At 37.7% G+C, this 19,472-nt stretch overlaps 1 protein-coding gene across 3 annotated transcripts in view; it reads left to right on the top strand.

The window, feature by feature from the left end:
• Positions 1-19,472, top strand: part of TTC26 (tetratricopeptide repeat domain 26) — a 53,775-nt gene that overhangs the window by 23,349 nt on the left and 10,954 nt on the right. For all 3 annotated transcript variants that reach the window (XM_027896749.1, XM_027896748.1, XM_027896747.1), the window contains exons 10-16: positions 1,443-1,498; positions 3,119-3,172; positions 3,599-3,662; positions 10,128-10,216; positions 14,037-14,120; positions 16,290-16,359; positions 17,693-17,799. In XM_027896749.1, the coding sequence (XP_027752550.1) occupies positions 1,443-1,498; positions 3,119-3,172; positions 3,599-3,662; positions 10,128-10,216; positions 14,037-14,120; positions 16,290-16,359; positions 17,693-17,799 (524 nt within the window). The remainder of the gene's footprint in view (positions 1-1,442; positions 1,499-3,118; positions 3,173-3,598; positions 3,663-10,127; positions 10,217-14,036; positions 14,121-16,289; positions 16,360-17,692; positions 17,800-19,472) is intronic.

Below are 19,472 nucleotides of genomic sequence, written 5' to 3'. Positions count from 1 at the left end.
TATTCAATGAAATGCTTTTTTTCTTTGCAGGAAAATGTAATGTATTTAATTTTCTTTTTCTCCAGAAAATAGTGAAGTAAGAGTTTCCATGGCTTGCAGAGAAGGGCTTCAGTTGTGTGCAGTCAAATAAACCTATGTTATCAAAATATTGCAGGTTCTTGGGTTGCAGGAGATGGCTTTGGGGACAGTGGTGTTTAACTGTTTCTAGTGAGATGACCTCTCCTCTGCCTAATGTGTGAGAATAGTAGGCATATGTCCTCTGAAGGCAAGGACAACTATTTCTGTAAATATAGCACAAACAGGATATGAGCCAAAGTGACTGTGAACAAGGCTACAGTTTGTGAACAAGACGTTGCATTAAAAATCTACTTTACAACCCTTAAGGAATGCAGGTAGGTAGCCAGAATCAGTTGGAAAGGATTTTGTACTAGTATCTCTCCTTTGTTTGTCAGATTCTTTGAATTATATCTGAATTTTTCAGAGCCGTTACTTTTCTCCTGTTTTTATCAGTTCTTCGGAGTAGTGACTTTTAGCAAGGTTTGGGGCCTGTTGGTATCTGTTTATGATCTGCTCCCATGAGATTTGCTAGAGGCTTCTCTTGGAGCCTGAAGAGCATAGTTCTGTGTTGAAGGTCTCCACTGATGAAAAGAAGGGCCGCTGTCATACTTTTTGTGGTGGTGGTGGTCTGAGTTAGCCAAAAAGTGGTTGAATGAATGGTATATACTAGCAAAAAAGGTTTTGTTTGATAAGGCCTGTTTTTATGGGCAGCTGGTATAATGCTGTGTTAACAAAATTTTGCTAGTAAGAGAGCATCTTCACTAGATTGGTTTACAAAGCCAAGCATAGATCTACCAACATCCTTTTTTTTTTTTTTTTATTTAGGTAAGATTTAGGATCTTTTCAGTTTATATAATTCTTGCGTGGGAAGGAAGTTGCTTATTGATTTCAAACTTCACATTAAAACTTCTATACTAGTAGTGCTTTCCTTGTTAGAATTAGGATCAGGTAAGAGCTGCTGGACAGATATTGAAATATTGATAAGGAAAAGTTGAAGTTTACCTACAGCATCATATTACCCTATCCTCCTTGAGGGGTAAATCAATATGAGAAAAGAAAATAAAGGAAGATGATGGATTTACGATTTTGACCTTGTGCTGTTGAAAAGGCAGCCACTGGGTTATGAACAAGGGGGCCAAATCATCTTTACTTGGAAAACTGTAATAATAAAGAAGCTATTACTCACTCCATGTTTGTTATTTAAGTTCTAGAAAACCGTCACCATTGTGATAGAAATTCACAATGATTTATAGTTACCTTCCTCCTCCTGTCTAAATGGTTTATTTCTTAGTCTATGACTATTGGGGAATGTTGTAGAGGATGACTGACTTGTTCTAATACAGTGTGCTATGGGTTGTCATGCATCCTGATGTTTGGCATTTCAGATGATGTGCAGGAGGCTTATAACCTGATTAAGGACCTGGAACCTTCAGCTCCACAGGTAATTGGAAACTGATGTCATGGCACATAGATGTTATAAATTGATATCAAATCTGCCACATACAAAACTGGTATCCTGAGGACAGCTTGCTCCATTTCCACTCCTAAAACTTTTGTGTTTTCCATTCCTTCATGAACAAAAGATTTAATATGCATGCATAAAGTATTATATATGTGCATATATGAGTACTTAGCCTGTTTATTACTATACCACCTGGGGTCAGCTTAGAATATAGCTATGTTGTGTGCAGCTTTTTGGGGAGCTAACAATTAAAGCATAGATAAAAGCCTTCTTCCAACTACAGCTACTTGTCACTTCTACCCCGGTGATGGTTACCATCCCTCAGATCTGCTAGCTCAGGTGCTCATATGGTTTGTCCTGAAGCCATTTCAATAAAAATGAGCTAGATTAGATGGAACAGTTTATATAAATGGTATTCTCTAATCCCATCACACTTTGGCTGCCATGAGTGAAAATTGCAGTGTCCCTTGGCTGCTACTGTAATTTTCTTTTGTGGTTATTCCAGCAGCTTTAGTCTCTGACTTATTCCTCTTCGCAGTTTATTTTCCAAAGGTCACATAGCTGGGCATGAAAGGGACCTTTCATGAGTCTGTGTGAGGAATTATATGGAGGGAGGGAAAAGGAAAACCTCAAGAACACAGATCTAGTGGTTCTGTGCTGAGGAGGGTCTTCTGATGTTGCTTTACATTTCTTGCCTTTTTCAGTATGGCAAGACTTACTTGAACAGTTTTCTGCAGCCAGTGGTCCTTTAACCTCTGTTTTCCCCATATACATGTCTAATAATTCTTTATCACATTTTTAAATGAGAATCTTTCTACTTCTTTTTCCATTTTTCACTTACACTTGTAAGGATCTCCCTGCTAAGACTTGCAAAACTGCTTGAATAACCTCCTTGAGTACTTCGCAAATTCTTCACCACAATGCCTGTAGGATAATAATTTGGCACCTATAAGAGAGTTGGTGTGCTGAAATGATTACTTAGCATCCTGGCTAGTACTCTAAAATTGTTTCCTTGCATTCTATTGTTGGTCTGTGTAGATGCGTCTTTCTCTTTTTCTGTGTTTACCTCTGTGACAGGGCTGTCCAGGTTCATCAGGAACACCTACTAAAACAGGTTTATGGCTATAATTCTTAATTTTAAGATTTGTATAAGACAAAAGAGTCTGTTACATGCTGAGAAAATCTTGCTCAGCCAGGATGTTGGTAGTTGTGGTTAACCTATGTGCATATTTGAAATGGGATCTGTGCTTTAGTATAACAAGATTGTACTTATTGGTCATATGATGGTGAAAGGGGCATGAAAGGATGTTATCATGTTCCTTCTGGTGCCTTGTCTTTGACCATAAGACTTATCAGAAAACACAGTACTCTTTTGCATCCCATATATTTAGCAGAAGTGACTACCTAGCAAGTAGAATGCATTTTGGGGGGCTAAATCAGTACTACTGTTATTAAGTGTTATCATAGTAACCAGCTACCTACTCAACTGAGCTGGGATAGAGTTAAATTTATGAAGAAAATAATGTACACATAGGCTTTTATGTGTCTTATGAAATCTTTACCTTGTCTTCTCTGATGCTTTTCACAATTTTTTTTCAGGAGTACATCCTCAAAGGAGTCGTAAATGCAGCACTTGGACAAGAACTTGGCTCAGTAAGTGAAGCCCAAGAAGTTCTCCAGCTTCTCCAACAACAGAATAGGACCACATTTGTAGAGACTAGAATGGACTGAATGAGACAGTCATTTCTCATTTAGATTGCAGAATCTCTGAGTCTCTCAACCTCCTTCCACACAGTAGTCAGTCCAGAATGAGTAAAATGCAAATTTCCATTGCTGGTCTTGACAGTAAATCAAACTTAATTTGGCTTCTCTATCCTGTTTCCAAAAAAACTTTGCTTTCTACAGTATTCTTGTGTATCTAGGCATATACAGTGGCACATTTACCTTTTCTGTTTTTCCTTCAGCCCTGGTTTGTCTGTTAGTTGCTCCCCATCAGTTCCTTAGAGCATATTTTCATTGTGTATTGTAGCATCAACTCTGGAAGCCATGTTGGGTTTATTTTTTTTTTTCCTCTTCCAGAGAGATCATCTGAAAATTGCTCAGAAGTTCTTCCAGTTGGTTGGGGAATCAGCCAGCGAATGTGGTATGTTTGAAATATTCTTTCTCCATTATGTAATCCATCTTAAAATATCCAAATATATACTACCCTATCCGTGTCTAACCCCTGACTGTTGGCAGGACTATTGTATTTGTTCTTACAGGATGGGTATCAGGAAGTGTAAAACAAATTTGGAAGTTTAAATTAGAAGGCTCATTTTGTTCCAAGCCTTACTGTATGACTTTGGCTGGAAAAGAGGCTGTACTGCAAACTCTTCGTCTTTACTGAGAGACTCTGTGGTTTGCCTTTGACTAACAATACCCATTATTGAAACAGAAGATAACAGCCTAATTAATTAGATGAACTGTGTGGCTGAAACTTCACAGGTACAGAGACTCACAGGTACAAATCTAGGACCACTCATGAAAGCCTATCAAGTACACAGAGTCCTAACATGGAGTGTGCACTGAAACTGAGCGTGATAAAAATGTAAGGAGGACTTTGCCTACAGACAGAAATGGAGGCTCTGGGACTAACTCCTTGCTTGAATGAAAAAAAACCACCTGATAAAACCCAAGAAAAAAATCAGCGTATTTTCAATATTTACTTTTACTTATTCAGTAATAGACCGAACCAAGACCTTATCTTCCCTTTTCTTTGCCAAAGTCAAAAATCCCCAAATAAAAAAAGCCAGTTGTTATAACACAGAAATTCAGATGAAGTAGGGCTTCCCAGTTTCCTTTGTAGGCACTGTCACTTAGTACTGTTTCTTTAGGTGGGGAACTTGTGCATATTTATGGTGCAGACAGCTCATGGTCCTCAGAGACAGAAAGCTGTCTCCTGTGTCCATGGTGACTAAAGAGAAGGAGCTCAAGAGAGCGGCAGCACTGATGAAACTTTCAGAAATACTGTTGAGTCATTCTGTTCCGTGCCACATGCAGCAGAGAGCTTTATGTTGGAAATAGTTCCATAGGTGAGATTTCCCTAGTTTGTTCCCTTTGCATTGAGGCTATCCCTTCAGAGCTGGGATCGCAGATAACAGGAAGGAACAATATGAACTGTAGTAGTGGAGGACTCGGTTAGTAGGAATATAGCTCCCTGGGTTTGTCATACCAGTAAAATCACGAGGGACTGATACAGTGGTGGTGGATTCTTAATGCCTGTTACGATCATGCAGGTGTAATGAACGACCACAGCATACATGGATAAAAATAATACAGAGATAGTCTGAGAAAACATATCCTGAAAGGATTTGTAGTGAAGATGTAGCCCAAAACCAAAATTGAAATTGTTAGGAAGACAAAGGTCTGAATTTCACTGTGAAATACTTTTAAACCCATATGCAAACTAAGATGGAAGGGCTGAGACTTCAACCTTCCTATGGTTGACGGGTGGAAAAAATAATTATCAGTGAGTGAAATAATACTCTTTTAAAATATATGTTTAGATAGGCAACTCACCATATTATTCACCAGACAACCTGGATGGGAACAGTGACTGACATGTTAAAAAGGTTTAGAGATTTTATATAGAAAGATAATAAAATAATAGTTAGAGACTTCTGTTCTGGCCATTTTGACCTAATAAATGCAGTGACATGGCATGATAAACAGCATGAAGTTTTGAAGTGTTTCCATTTTGCTCAGAGAAGGCACAAGTGGGCAGGTAACTATGGACCAATATAGAGATTACATAGAACCAGATTTGAAATTTTACAATGAAACTCCAATTCTGCTACAGTCATCGGAGTATAATCAAATTCTAAATCCACGTGTTAGCAAATACCTCAAAAAACTTTCCACAGAACTAATTTCAAGAAAAGAACCTACATAATAACCTTTCTCATTTCTGACAAAAAATTAGAGCGAAGTTGCAATGAAAAGGATGAAATACATCTGATTTGAACATTTGAAAGAACCCTTTGTTTCTCTAAAGAAAGGGCTCGTATTCATAATTAATGAGCTCTAGGATACAAATAATGACATGACTAGGTTTGCCAATGGTACAAAATTACCCATAGTAGTAAAAATAAAAGCTTCCACAATGATGAAAGATATGAGAGACTACATAAGACTGGGTAATAATATGCAAATTAAATTTAGCAAAATTATCAGAAAAGTTGAAGAGAATCTTAGGAATTGATGAGAAAAGAGAGAACAAAACAAAAATAATTACTGTGTCATTGTATACCTATGTGATTCTTTTCCTTGAATACTGTTTGCAGCTCTGGTTCTTACATTTCTTAAAAAAGCGGTAGAACAAGAAAGGATACAATAAAGACAGCAAGGGTGATCAGAGAAAGGGGATAGCTTCTCAAACAAGGAGAGATTAAATAAAGAAGGATACATGGGCTGAAAAGTGATGACTGAGTTTGTTTATGTGCATCATAAATGACAAGGAAAAGAGGAATAAAAAAGAATTATTTACTGTACAATACAAAACCCAAGGAGCATTGACATAAACTATCATACAAGACAATTAAAACAAACAGCATGAATTACTTTTTCACATAACGCAACTTATTTGATAGAGAAACTTGTGAGAACCAGAAGATAAAAAGAAATTTTTAGATTATAAGTCTATTAGCTATTTAACACAAATTTTTCAGTGATGAAGTCCTCGGTGCAGATTGTTGGAAGCTAGGAGAAGCTTCAGAGGAAGTAACATTATGTGCCCCAGTATTTATTATATGTGAAATCAGAATATATTCTTTCTATAGCAGTATATTCTTACTCAGCAAGCTTCTGAACTAGACAAGCTTTGGATCCAATATGATAATTTTTATGTCATAGGTAACTTAGCATATTAGCTCCTATGTTGTATACTTGTGAGCATTTTTTATCTGCTCCCTTCATTTTGCTGGATTTAGAATGGAGAACAGAATTCTTGCTGTTTGTATACTTGGGCTTTTCCCAAGCAGCCAGCCATGCTGTTCACGCATGTAAGTCATGCTTCAGCACTTCCCACTCGGCCAGTCCTTGCAAGGAGCTAGATTGTCTTTGAAGATCTTTATCAAGTTAACTGCTTTCCAGACTTATAATACAGAAGTAGGTTTGGGCTTGCCAGAGTGAGGAAATCCTTTCCTTGCAACTGGGCCTATGTCCTATTTTACCTGGGATGGAGTTAATTTTCTTCTTAGAGGCTGGTACGGTGCTGTATTTTGAATTTAGTATGAAAATAACGGTGATAAAGGTGTTTTACTTGTTGCTAAGTCGTGCTTACCCAAAGTCAAGGACTCTTCTATTTCCCCTACTCTGCCAGTGAGGAGCTGAACAAGAAGTTGTGAAGGAGCATGGCCAGGACAGCTGCTCTGAATGAGCTGAAAGATTATTCCATACCGTAGAACATCATGTCCAGTACCTAAACTGGGGGGAGTTGACTGGGAGGAGCTATAATTGTGGCTCAGGGGTGGGCTGGGCATTGGTAAATGGATGGTGAGCAATTGTATTGTTTTTCTGGAGTTTTACTCTTCTCTCTCTCTCTCTCCCCTCCCCTTTCTCGCCCTGTCTCTCTCTCTCTCTCCCCTCCCTCTCTTTTCTCTCTCATTTTCATTACTACTATTAATAATAATAATAATAATAATAATAATAATAATAATAATATTTTGTTTCAATTCAATTAATAAACTGTTCTTATCTCAACCTACAGGTTTTACTTTTTTTTTTAGGGGGAGGGGATGGAACGAACAAGTAGCTGAGTGGTACTTAGTTGCCAGCTGGTGTTAAACGACAACAGTCACCACAGGCTGATAATGTGGATTATCAAAAAATAATGGATTAAAATTAACATGTGAAATATTTTTTCTGACTTGCTTTTGTTAGCTGTAGAAATCCCATGACTGCATTAAGAAAAAGGCAGCAACGTACAATTTAGGAAGTATAGTATCATTTATTTGTAAAGTCATTTGGAATCATCAGTTAAGGCCTTTGCTTTTTTAATTAATCTCTGACTTGGAGGTTGAAGGAACATAGAGCAACCTGAGTTAAAGTCCTTTCCAATAAATGTACAGATTTTGTCCCAGGACTGATGTTATGAACTTTAATGGGAGTAGGGTCACCCAAAACAAAAACTAAAAAAAAATCCAGGAAGCACTTACAATGTAGGAGTCAATATTCATCCTCTAGCAGCAATAAATAACACCCAGAACAGCAACCTGGTTACTGGGGTTTTTTTAAGCTTAGTAGAAATTCTTAATCCTAATGATGTGAAATGGAACTGACATTACGAAGGAGGATATAACTAGATTTTTATAGTTAGTTCTCATGCTCTTCTACCAGGGTCTCAACTGAGTGGAAAATTAAACAGATCAGATTTTTAAGATAAGTTAAGAAGGAAATGGGATAAGAGGAACATCAGTAAAAGTAAATTAACGTTAATATTTCCATTAAATGCAGTCCTTCTGGTGCTTAACATAAGTGTTACAAACTATTCCAAAACCACTACAAGCATGATGAGGAGCCCTTTTGTTTTCAGTGGTCCTCCTTTAGGACCAAGTCAGGCATATCTGATATTGAGTGGGAGGAATGAAACATTTCTTCTGGACTTCATGTGGTCTTTTCTTTGAGGTACTCTTAGGTCACCCTGAGTAATTATTTTAAATGGCAAATTTTTCCTCTTCCTGCATGAGTCACCTGCGGTGCATTAGAACTGTAAAACTAGTTTTTCAGTCACTAGTAGTAGTCATTGCTGAGTTGTATAAGATACTCAGAAGTTTTATTTGTTTGTTTTTTTCAACAAAATCTGTTACTAAAAGTATATAGAGGGTGGTATGCTGGGATAATAAAATTTTCTGCCAAAATGTGGACAAAAGAATAAATGCTAAAACTTAGAAACCCTCAAATCATATATGGGAAAATTGTGTTTCTAATATTTTGTTACTGTGATTCATTTTTACTAAAAATGTATCCTTATCCTTAGTTTTAATTCTTCTTTGCATGTTTTGCATTTTTAAAATTTTGTTTAAAATAAATTGTGAGTTTATGAACCTTAAAAATTTAATGTCAGAGAAAATGAGCTTTTTTGAGTTACTTTCAGTTTCATTACTCAGTGTTTTCTTCACTTTTTTTTTTTGTTGTTGTAAAACTGTTTCTGTTATTGTCCTGTAGAGGCATATATTTGTCATGAAAAGTATCCATGCATGTAAGAAAGGACGTGTAAATATACAGGCCAGTTTTGCTCACAAGTGAACACTTCATAAATAACCAAATAATTTTCTGAATTTGGAGAACAGAATGGTGTGGTTCAGACATAGATAAGGATTGATTGTCTCCATACAGAAATGACAGGACACTCAAGCTCAGTATCTCCTAGTGTTAAAAGATAAAAAATGAGAATATTTCACTTTCCTTTGAAATGTATTTTGAGATCTTATATTGTGCTTTCCAGGAATAATTACTACCCTACCTTATTTAAAGGGGAAAATACAGTCTTCCAGTGGAATCCTCTACTTTGTGTGGTGGTATGGAGTCAAAGTATTAGTCTTCAGTTACATGAAATTTCTATATGCAGAAAAGTTATTTTTAGTGCAGATGTATTGATAGTAACTAACATCCAGGAGCAGATTACTTCAGGGATATTGGTAGCCTTAGGATCTTATCTCTCGACATCTTTCCAAACTGCACAGAGCACACGCTCTCTAATGATCATTTCATGTAGAGAAATAAGAGTGATTTGAAATCACTTGCAGTTAGGCCTTCCCAGCTGCGCTTGGGTTCAGCCATCTCTTCTAGTTGGGACTAACAAAAATTAGTTCTAGTAAGCTTACTTCAGAATCTTTAAAACAGCTTTGAAGTAGTTTTTCAGTAACACAGCTTACACTGTCAGAGTAGATGACAGCATAATACGGTTGCAGCAAAGTTATGATGACATAGATAGCAGCAAAATTTAATGACACTCATTTGAACTGATGTGTCTGACTTATTTATGGCTTTACCACTTGTGAGCAATGTGGTAATTCCAAAAACATGGGCATTGATTTCCATATTGTCTGATATCACTGAGTATTTTCCTGTTCCTATATTAATTCTTTTTTTATAATGATATTTTCAGTGTTATCAAGTTTACTCTCTTACTTGTACTAAAATTAAAATATGTAGAGCATCTTTGTCCAGGATAACTGAAAAGCATAATTTTAAAGAAAGAAGGCTAATGAGGTTAGAATAACAAGCTCAGGTTTGTATGAAGTGCCATTTCCTAAGAGTAAGATTAATTCATGGTAAAATTATGCTACATAAATTGTGTCATGGAAAAAGCTTGTTACTTAAACCATTTGTCTCTGTAGAGTTTGCTGTTGAATAAAGTCTTGCAATAGTTATTGGATGCTGTAGAGAGAGATGTCAAGATGAACTGAAAGTTTTTTCTAACCTCTAGTATGGTCCTTTGCCTGAAAAGGCAAGCTACACTATTTTTAGAAACTAGCTGCTTTCATAGTTGCCAGCAATCTTGGCAGTGATTTCCATTACCATGTGTTTTTTTAATTCTACAAATTTGCATTTCTCTTTTGAATTTTAGATACCATTCCAGGGAGACAGTGCATGTCCTCCTGCTTCTTTCTTCTCAGACAGTTTCCTAATGTCCTAATTTACCTCAACTCAATCAAGGTTAGTATATTATTTAGTATTGCTAGTACTGTAATGGATGGAATCATTACTTACAGACTGTACTATGTGAGACAAAATTGGAACATAAAAAGATACAGAAACAACAGTAAAAATAAAACAGGAACAACAGTGGGACATAAGTGGTCAGCACAGCAAATGGATCAAAATGTAAAGAAGGAATTTAGAAAATAGCTTCATGCAGCATGGTGGGCATGATGGTCTCATCACATTTGCAATTTACCCATTATCAGGCTTTCTGGTGGCATCATAGAAGATGAGGAAGATAATTAAAGGAAGACAGTAAAAAAATTTGTGGATATTTATGGGGTGGGCAGCATGGAGGAAAAAAAACCCCAAATGTTTTCTTAAGACTTACCAAATGAGTGATGGAGATTATTGTCAATTGTTGGGAGACAACATTGTAATGAACAAGAGTGTATAAAGAAGATAGGACATGAAGGAGTCTGAAAATAATAACTTTTATATCTTACAGGGAAACCAGTCACTGAAGGGCTAAAATAGGGCAATATTACAAAAGCAGTAACTTAAGAACACTATTTTTGTGGAAGTTATCTGAGTGGTACCCTGCAGACAAATGTTACTTTTTTCAAACTAAGAGAAGGAGTTTGAAGTCAACGTGATGCAGCATTATCAGATCACCAGTATTCAATGGATAAAATGGATATAACTTACAGATACACGGTTATAAGTCAGATGTGAGAAAAGAAGGGTCTGGAGTGTGATTGTAGGTTAAATGATTGCAGTCTTGTTCCAGTGATTTGAAACTAGAGTTTTAACAACTATATTTGATAGGAAAAGGAATGAGAATCTTAAAAGAAATTATTTGGGAGATACACAAGATGAGCAGAATGACAATGTTCTAAGGAGGGTGAGATCTAAAGAAAAACATGGTTGTAATGGTGCCAAAAGCAGTTGATGAGTGAAAAAATGATGAAGGTGTAATGTTTTTAAACTTTGTCTGGAAAGAGACCTTTGAGGAAATCCCAGTGGCTCTAGCCGCTGGCATGGCTCCAGTGGAGTGGAATGAAGAGTCATACTACTACCACCCCAAACGGGAGCGTGTGTATGTAGTTAAGAAAAGGAAACTAAGGGTGAGAATTTTTTTGCCTAACTTGAGCCATCTAAAAGCCTTATTTCTAGTTAGAACTGATCATCTGGTCTCAGTTTACAGCCAGTGGGTATAGACAGTAATTTCCAGAAAATTCATACTGTATATTTCCTACATTTACAGTGCACTGAATCACCCCACAGATATGCTCAGCTCTTTCCATTTCCATTAAAAGGTTCTTAAACAGCTAGTTTTAACCTGAGAAGGTCAAAGTTAAATGCGATTACAAACCACCTTCAAGGTATATGGGACAAAACTTTACTCCCTCCTACAGCTTATCTTGCACGATCGTTTTGAAGTAATCGATCATTCTCATAATTTTTTAGCTGAGAATAAGCATGCCCAGATTTATTTAAGTCATTTCCCTTCTCTTCAGCTCACAGGGATGCAAGTAATTCTTCCTTTACCATGTTACAGGCAAGGTGTAGGTGGCTTTACAGTTACCTTTGTGTTTCATTCATAGGAATAAACTTCAGTAGTATCTCTGCATCTCTTAAAAGTGGAGCATGCACTCTGTGAAGATTATTTATGTAATGTTCTCTCAAGAAACACTGTGTTCATCCGTGATCAGTTAAAACCACTTTAGGCATGAGAATCCCCAGAGGACTCCTTATTTTAAATGTATTGCCAGCTACCCCAAGGGTGACATTGTAACACTGTGAGAGATCAACTGAGAAAACAACCTGATTCAGGCTCAGCTGAGTTGTGGCCACAATGGGAATTCTTCATTGCTCAGCTGGGTATCTGAGCATCTCATTGGAATGGACAACACTCAGAGGACAGTTAGTTTTATGAAAAGATTAAAGACCTTGAAAAGACCACAAAAGAGTGAAGTCTGGTACATATAGTATGGGTTAAAAAAAAAGAAAGAAAGAAAAAAAAACACAACAAAAAAACCCCAGAACATTGTTAATTTCTACTGTTTTCAGTTTTGCAGTAGGTGTGTTCTTTAGCCCTTACACAGTCAGGACAGAATGACAGATTTTTTGAGTTTGGTTGCTGACAGAGTTTCTTTTCCATTTTTATTGAAAAATACAATGGGGACTATTTAAACAGAAGAAACGATTCACACAGTAAAAGTGCATCTGGCTCACCAGCTTTGCTTAACCTGGGACTTGTGCTGATTCACTTCAAACTATTGAGAAAGAATACAGTAAAGTGTTGTAATCCTCATATGGTGAAACCCGTTAGTTCACCCTAAGAGGACTGCAATGTTTGCACAAACTGAGCATAAAATTCACCCAAATGGTTCATCCTCATGCTCTCAGACAGTTTTCTATATTTGCCTGCCTGTAGACCCTAACACAGACTATTGTGGTGAAACCTAAACATTTGGAAAGGGTGGCAGTCTCCCACCTTTCATTTCAAGGCACTAGCTTGATGTATGTGGGTGGACTAAATCAGCACCCTTTGTTGATTACCTATGACAGGTAAGGGAAGGGGCTCCTCAGTGTCCCTACATCATGAAATAAGACACCACTGGGAAAGGGATTTGCCCATTGCTTCACATGTCTTTTGTACAGTCCCAACTATGCTTTTTACCTGCTCCTCAGTCTTTAATGAGGAAACAAAACAAAAATTTGATCTTCATACTCAAGTTCTGTTTCCTTTATAAATATTATATAAGGAAAAACACTTCTTCTTCCCTACACCTTGCTGTTGAGCACCCAGGAGGGCTTTTCTTACAGTACCTACCTTTTTTCCCATGTTCTTTCATAAGCAGAGCACCAGTAATGGACAGGGATCATTAATCCCATCCATGTTTGTAACTGTAGTGTTGTGTTCTACCTTATCTCTACCATTTCTACTGGTGCAGCAGTGTGGGGCAGTGCTGAATGTAGAACACAGCTGACTTTTGAACATCTGAGTTATACACTTCTCTCTGGACATCTGACCATGATAAAATCTCAGTTCTTCAGGTCAAACCCAAACATCAGGCCAGCCTGTTTCTGCTTTGACCCAGGTAGCTTTTCAACAAGATACAGCTAGATCAGCCTGATGCGTTCTAAACTAGATGTATCATGTCTGATATTATGGGAGAGAAAAACTTTGTATTGCACTTAACTAGAGAGAAGGGTACCTGTAAGCAAGGCTTGCTTAGAAAGTCCTATTACATGGTGTGCTGCCTGCTGTAGCCTAGTACTGTGCTCCACCTCCATCATGCGATCCAGTGTGTCAGACTAGCATCTGTCACATAACCAGGTCCACAAGATCTCTTGATGAACCTTGACAAGTCTTGAAAAAACAAAAGTGTTCATCTCCTTAAAGACTTCAGGGAGTCAACTGCCTATTTACCCACCCTAGTGGTGAAATAAGTGCTTGGGAGGTGAAAGAGGCCATGGCAGCACAGCATGTCTTCACATGCCCCAAGTGAAAATTATACCCACAAAGGCTGCCACTGCAATTTTGAACTTGGAACATTTTCCAGATCTCTCATAGTTAATATTGTGGAATGTTTGAGCTGTGTTTGTAGTCACGAATGTAGGATGGAAAGCCAGTCCATAATTTTTCTGCCCACTGTTTATAAATACCGTATGTTCCTAATGTGGGTTTTTCTTTTTCCTTTCCATTGTCTTTATATGGTCGGACTCAGATTGGGGGTGAGGGTGTATTTTTAATGTTATTATATCATGGGAGGAGGGGGGTTTTGCTTTATTTGTTTGAGCTTTACCCATGAGTCTTATTTTTCAGAGTTACTTCTACAACAATGACACTTTTAATTTCAACTATGCCCAAGCCAAAGCTGCAACAGGCAATTTTAAAGAGGCTGAAGAGGTATGTATTTGTTTTCTTTAAAAAACAGCAATGGAAACATTTCTCCCCTACTCCCCTCTTTCCTTCCTTTTCTCCTCCCAGATCCTCATGTTAGTTGAAAATAAGCAGGTTGTGTGGAATATCTTCTTCCCCTTCTTAGAGGAACTGAAACTCTCAGTGAATACTATTCAGAAAAGATTATCTTGCTAATCTTGTAATGTGAGGTATATGAGGAGTCATGCTGCTTGTGATGCATCACAAGAGTGCTTGCAGCTACCTCTAATTGATCAAAGAATGGCCTCTTAATCAGATTTCCTACGCTTTGTCTGGGATCCCAGGCACTCTTTGTTCAGACTGAGTAGGGCATGCTGAGTAAAAGACACTGAATAGTTAAAAGCTTCTAGGTGTCCCTAGAAATTTGTGTTTTAAAAAAAAATCTTCCTCTGGGAGATGTGGGAGGAAAAGAGGAAGTGCTCACTATCTTATTCAGCAGCATCCAGATGCAGCTGGAAGAGATTAACTTCTATACCCAGTACTTTTTTATGTCTGTACAGCAGAAACTTAATTACAACTAAAATATGCAAAAGCAAATAGTTATTATGAAGATGGAAGCAACATTTTCCACAAGACCAGAAAGAAGACAAGCCACAAAAAAAAAATCCCACACCACGTAGCCTAAAGTGAATCATTTAGATTTGGTTGGTTTGGGGTTTATGTTTTTGTTCTGTTTTTCCTGTCTCTCTAACTTTTTAACTCTTTAGGTTTGTCAATAACAAAACCTTCCTGGTTTTACAATCTGTCTCCCCCCCTGTCCTGACCACCCCACCCAGCACCCTTACCCCTTAATTTCTGTCACCTGAAATTTCATCTATCTTTAGGAAAAATATTCCGAGACTGTCAGGGAAATGGATAGATATTTGAATTCACCAAGCTTTCAATTCACTTAGCTTAATGAAAATCCTTCAAAACTATGCTAGTGGGCTATGCTGATTCCTTAGACTTCATAAAAATTATAATACCATAAGTAAGTTTTAGTAGCAGCCCAGCAACAAAGGAACACAAAGGTGTAAGCTGCTGTTAGTATACATTTTTATGTTTTTTAGAAGTTGTTCTATAGAAACTTGTGTAATATAGCTGATGCATTCAAATAACAGAATTATGTAGTTAAATTGATTCATCTGGCCTCATATCTGATCTCTGGTTGTGATGACACTTCCGTATAAAGATCAGCCTTCCCCAGTGTCTCATAAACTTGTAGAACAACTCCACATATAGCACTTATTAAGTTATATAAAAGCATACCTCCCTGGACATAATGAAATAAAACCTATGATAAAGTGCTACCTACAGTGATAATGCTGCTTTTTTTAAATCTCTTCCCTATTAATCCTTCTCCCTTCCCCCAAAATTAGGGGTTCAGCAATGTTTAAGCAATACAAATGTTAGTAATTTGTGGAACTCACTGTTCCAGTACATACATCTGCTCCTATAAAGGTCTTCTGAGTTTTGCCAGTAGCATCCAGTATAGTTACAAATATACTAGAGAGACGCATAAATAGCTCATTTTTTCTGTGAGCAAAACCAGAGTACATTTTAAAATTTATAACTTCCCCCCACACATCCCTTTAGATGTAGAATGTAATAAACCTGTATTTGTACGATAAGTTACAAAAGATGAATGCTTTGCCTCAGACGCTTACTGAAACCAAAATGGTTAGAAATGGCTTGTTGCTGACCTGGAATGATCTCTGACATGTGTGGGGAGGAAAGGCTCATCTATATGTGAAACTTCTGGTATTTCAAGAAGATGCTAATGTAATTGCTTGCATCGCCTTCTAAACATACACATTCCAAATAGCTTTTCCCACAGGCCCAGTGTTCCTTTGTGCTGTTTGTGTTGCATGGCCGCCCGCTGGCACTTGTTCAGAGCAGGCTGCACCCTCTGCTCAGCTTGGCACTCTGAAGCTGCACAAGTCCCTTGACAAGCAGGGCACTGTGTGAATCCTCCACCTACCCCACACAGAGTAGGGATGTCCCTACACTGCACTTGCATACCCAAACTCTTCTCACAAAGCAGTTGTTTGAGTGGCTTAAGCCTAAGCTGCGTGTTGAAACGAGGTAGGTTTGTTTGCCTTCTGTTTGTTTAAAAGTACATGCATGTATAATCTTCTGTTTTCCTTCTTCCTGCAGGTGTTCCTTTTGATCCAGAGTGAGAAGATAAAGAGTGATTTTGTTTACCTTAGATGGCTAGCTCGCTGCTGTGAGTCACTTTACTCTCAACGTTGCAGAATACAGATCCTCCTCTATTGCGTCAGTCCTGGCAATCCACTTTCCTAATTGAATTTAATGTTGTAGGTGGATTCTGGACTATGAAAGTGAAAAGCTGATTGCACTAGTTATAGTGTGGGTGGTTATTGCACCTTCATACATTTGGCTTTTATAAGCAATTACTGCTTCAGTGCAATGCTGTTACACTACTGTCAGTGCAGCTTTGTCCTGGCCAGTGACCCTCTTTCTTCTCAATTGTCTACTCAATTGCTTGAGTGAAGGCTTTCTGTCTTAAAATACTGTGTTACAGCTATAATATGTTCAAACACAAAATAGAAGCATTCATACTGGGCCAGGCCCAGGGGTCTGTCTGCCTCCAAGGGTGGCCAGTGTTAGATGTCTACAGAAGAGAAAAATCAGGCAAGCATATGTGGTATTTTGCTTCCTACCATATTACTCTACATGTTGTCCAAACTCCTGTGCCTGAGGGATATCCTTTATAATCTCTAGCATGCTTTTTTCTTCCAAAACCTCTTCGTTCTTTCCTTGAATGCAGGAAACTTTTGCTGTGTTTATTATTCTCTAGCAAATCTTATTTACTTTTTCTGAACCAATTTTTAAGATATTGCAGAGTACATCTCAGTACAGATACAGCTACAATGCCACATACAAAATAGTGTAGAAGTGGTGGACTTTTCTAATGACTCAAGTCTGAGACTCCCTAACCTAATTTGTTTTCCTTACAGTGCCTCAATACAAAAATGTTCCAAATCAAACAATTTTGAGTAGTTATACCTGGAATATAAATATGTAGATTTTGGGATGTTATGCCATACTGCAGATGTAGTAAACATCTCTTAACGTGATCTTTCACAAAATCACAGAATATACTGAGTTGAAAGGGACCCACAAGTATCATTGAATACAGCTCTTAGCCCTGTACAGGACTGTCCCCAAGAGTCACACCATGTGCCTGAGAGTATTGCCCAAACACTGCTTGAATGCATTGTTTTGCATAAAAAAATTTCTCTAAGGCATTCTGTTCTGTTCCTTTATCACACCTGAAATCATAAGAGTTGTTCTTATTGCTGTGAAATATAAATTGAGATGTAAACACCATAATTATTCCTCTTGACATTGGTATTCTCTGATGAATTGGCTGTTATCACTAGTAAGGCAGAAGATAAGGCTTCCTAGACTCATGCTCATGCTAAGGCATGCATTTACATTAAGCAAAGAAATACAGGGACATCTATTCCACCTTCCATTGGGTATTGTGTGTGGCATATTCTTTTCACAATTTCAGCTTTTTCTTGTTATTGCAGATATTATGAATAAGAAACCACAGTTGGCCTGGAAACTCTATCTGAAGATGGAAACCTCAGGGGACTCCTTTAACCTATTGCAGCTCATTGCAAATGATTGCTACAAAGTGAGTTTTCTCTTCAGAGCTTGGTGTGTGACATGTTAATTCGGTGATTGTACCAATAGTCATTTTTTGGATACTTTTTATCATTGTCATCACTAGTGAACTTTCTTTTATAACAGCGGGATGTCAAATAATGTGGATGAGTTGGCAAGAGTTAGTCAATATTTAAACCTACAGGCCTTTTGATAGACAACCCATTGATTAAAACATTGATAAATTACTGCATGCTTGAGCTATCAATAATAACAGTTTCTTCTCTACTAGGGATTCATTAGAGGTAGAAATGACAAAAAACTTTTAAGGAAAAAAATTTAGCAGAGGTTGGGCAAGGAGCCTCATGCTGCTTTTTTTTTTCTGGGACAGTCTTGTTTTCCTAAAAGCTTGTAATGGCAATAGGAGGTACTCTTTGTGATCTCAAAAGCCTTATTCTAAAACTGAGAGAATTATCTCTTGCACGTCTTTCAAGTCCTCAGTCCACCATCGCACCCTAAAAGTCTTGTTGCTATGCCTCTGGTGTTTCCCATAGCTGCAATTTGTGAAAGCAAGTTGGAAAACAGACATCATGTAAAATCTCTCTCCAGACCATTTAAAGTCTTACTTAAATCAGTTGGTTGCTTTGTCTAAATTCTTCTCAAAACCTTATTGTACGCAAGAGGAGAAGCAGCTCTACATTTTGGATTTATCTAGAGCTCTGAAAAACTGCACTTACAGGACTAAATTTTTCAGCCTAATTACGTGTCTACATGTAGCCATAAATGTCTGCTCCAAAGGCCAAGGAATTCAATTTCAAAAATTTTTACTATGGTGTTACAGTTTGTCTTTCTACACTAGCAGCTGCTTGTACCTCTTCCACTAAATAGCAAGGTCCATGTTGTTTGAGTTTATGTAGCATTTTTCAGTTGTTTCTGAAACATTACATTATATCATAGGTCCACAGCACCAGAAATGTCACTTAAGAAGGCGGTTGCACTAGGCTTTGCTCAACAGAAAGCAGAGCGAGCATGGATGCAGCAAGGTCAACAGTGTCCTTAGACTAGGTGTAGCCGAATGCCCCATTGCTGTGCTGACAGAAGTTGTTTAGTGAGGAATCTGAGATGCAGGACTTTTGGCTAATTTCTTGATGCTTTTTATGCAACTGCCCATCTTGTCCATATAGGGAACAGCACGTGACTTGGGGTGAGCATTTCCTTCTTGAATGTCAGATAGAAGGAGGACATTAAAGCTGTATCTGCTTAGTGGAACTAGATCAGATACTAATTTGGATAGATCAGTATCACTTTTTTCTTTTTAGCTGACACATCTGATACCATTTATACTCACTATCTTTATTCCCATCCACAGTGCTTTCCAGTCACCAGTGATTCAGATAAACTTTTATGTGAAGCAAAGAGAATTATTACTCATTCTGTAGTACCCATGTTTCTCTGACTAAAGTTTCCAAATGTAACTCCCCCAGCCTACCCTTTTTTCTCTGCAAATGCAGGCTTCCAGCTACCAAAGGATAGGAGGTTACGCTCAGTCCACATTCTGTGCTCTCTCATGGGAAGATGCCACTCACAAACAGCATTGCTATTCAGGCTTGCCCAAGTGGAGAACACTCACAGTCATAGATACAGCCCATGAGCTGACTTCAAAATCCACAGTTAATATGGTCACTCCTTTTGCACTGACTGTTG

This window comes from Empidonax traillii, unplaced genomic scaffold, assembly GCF_003031625.1.
Source record: "Empidonax traillii isolate 1590-97213 ecotype Southwest subspecies unplaced genomic scaffold, ASM303162v1 scaffold515:size447783, whole genome shotgun sequence".
NCBI classification, from domain to species: domain Eukaryota; kingdom Metazoa; phylum Chordata; class Aves; order Passeriformes; family Tyrannidae; genus Empidonax; species Empidonax traillii.
Note: the sequence above shows the minus strand (reverse complement) of the source record. Positions and strands in the feature narration are given on the sequence as shown.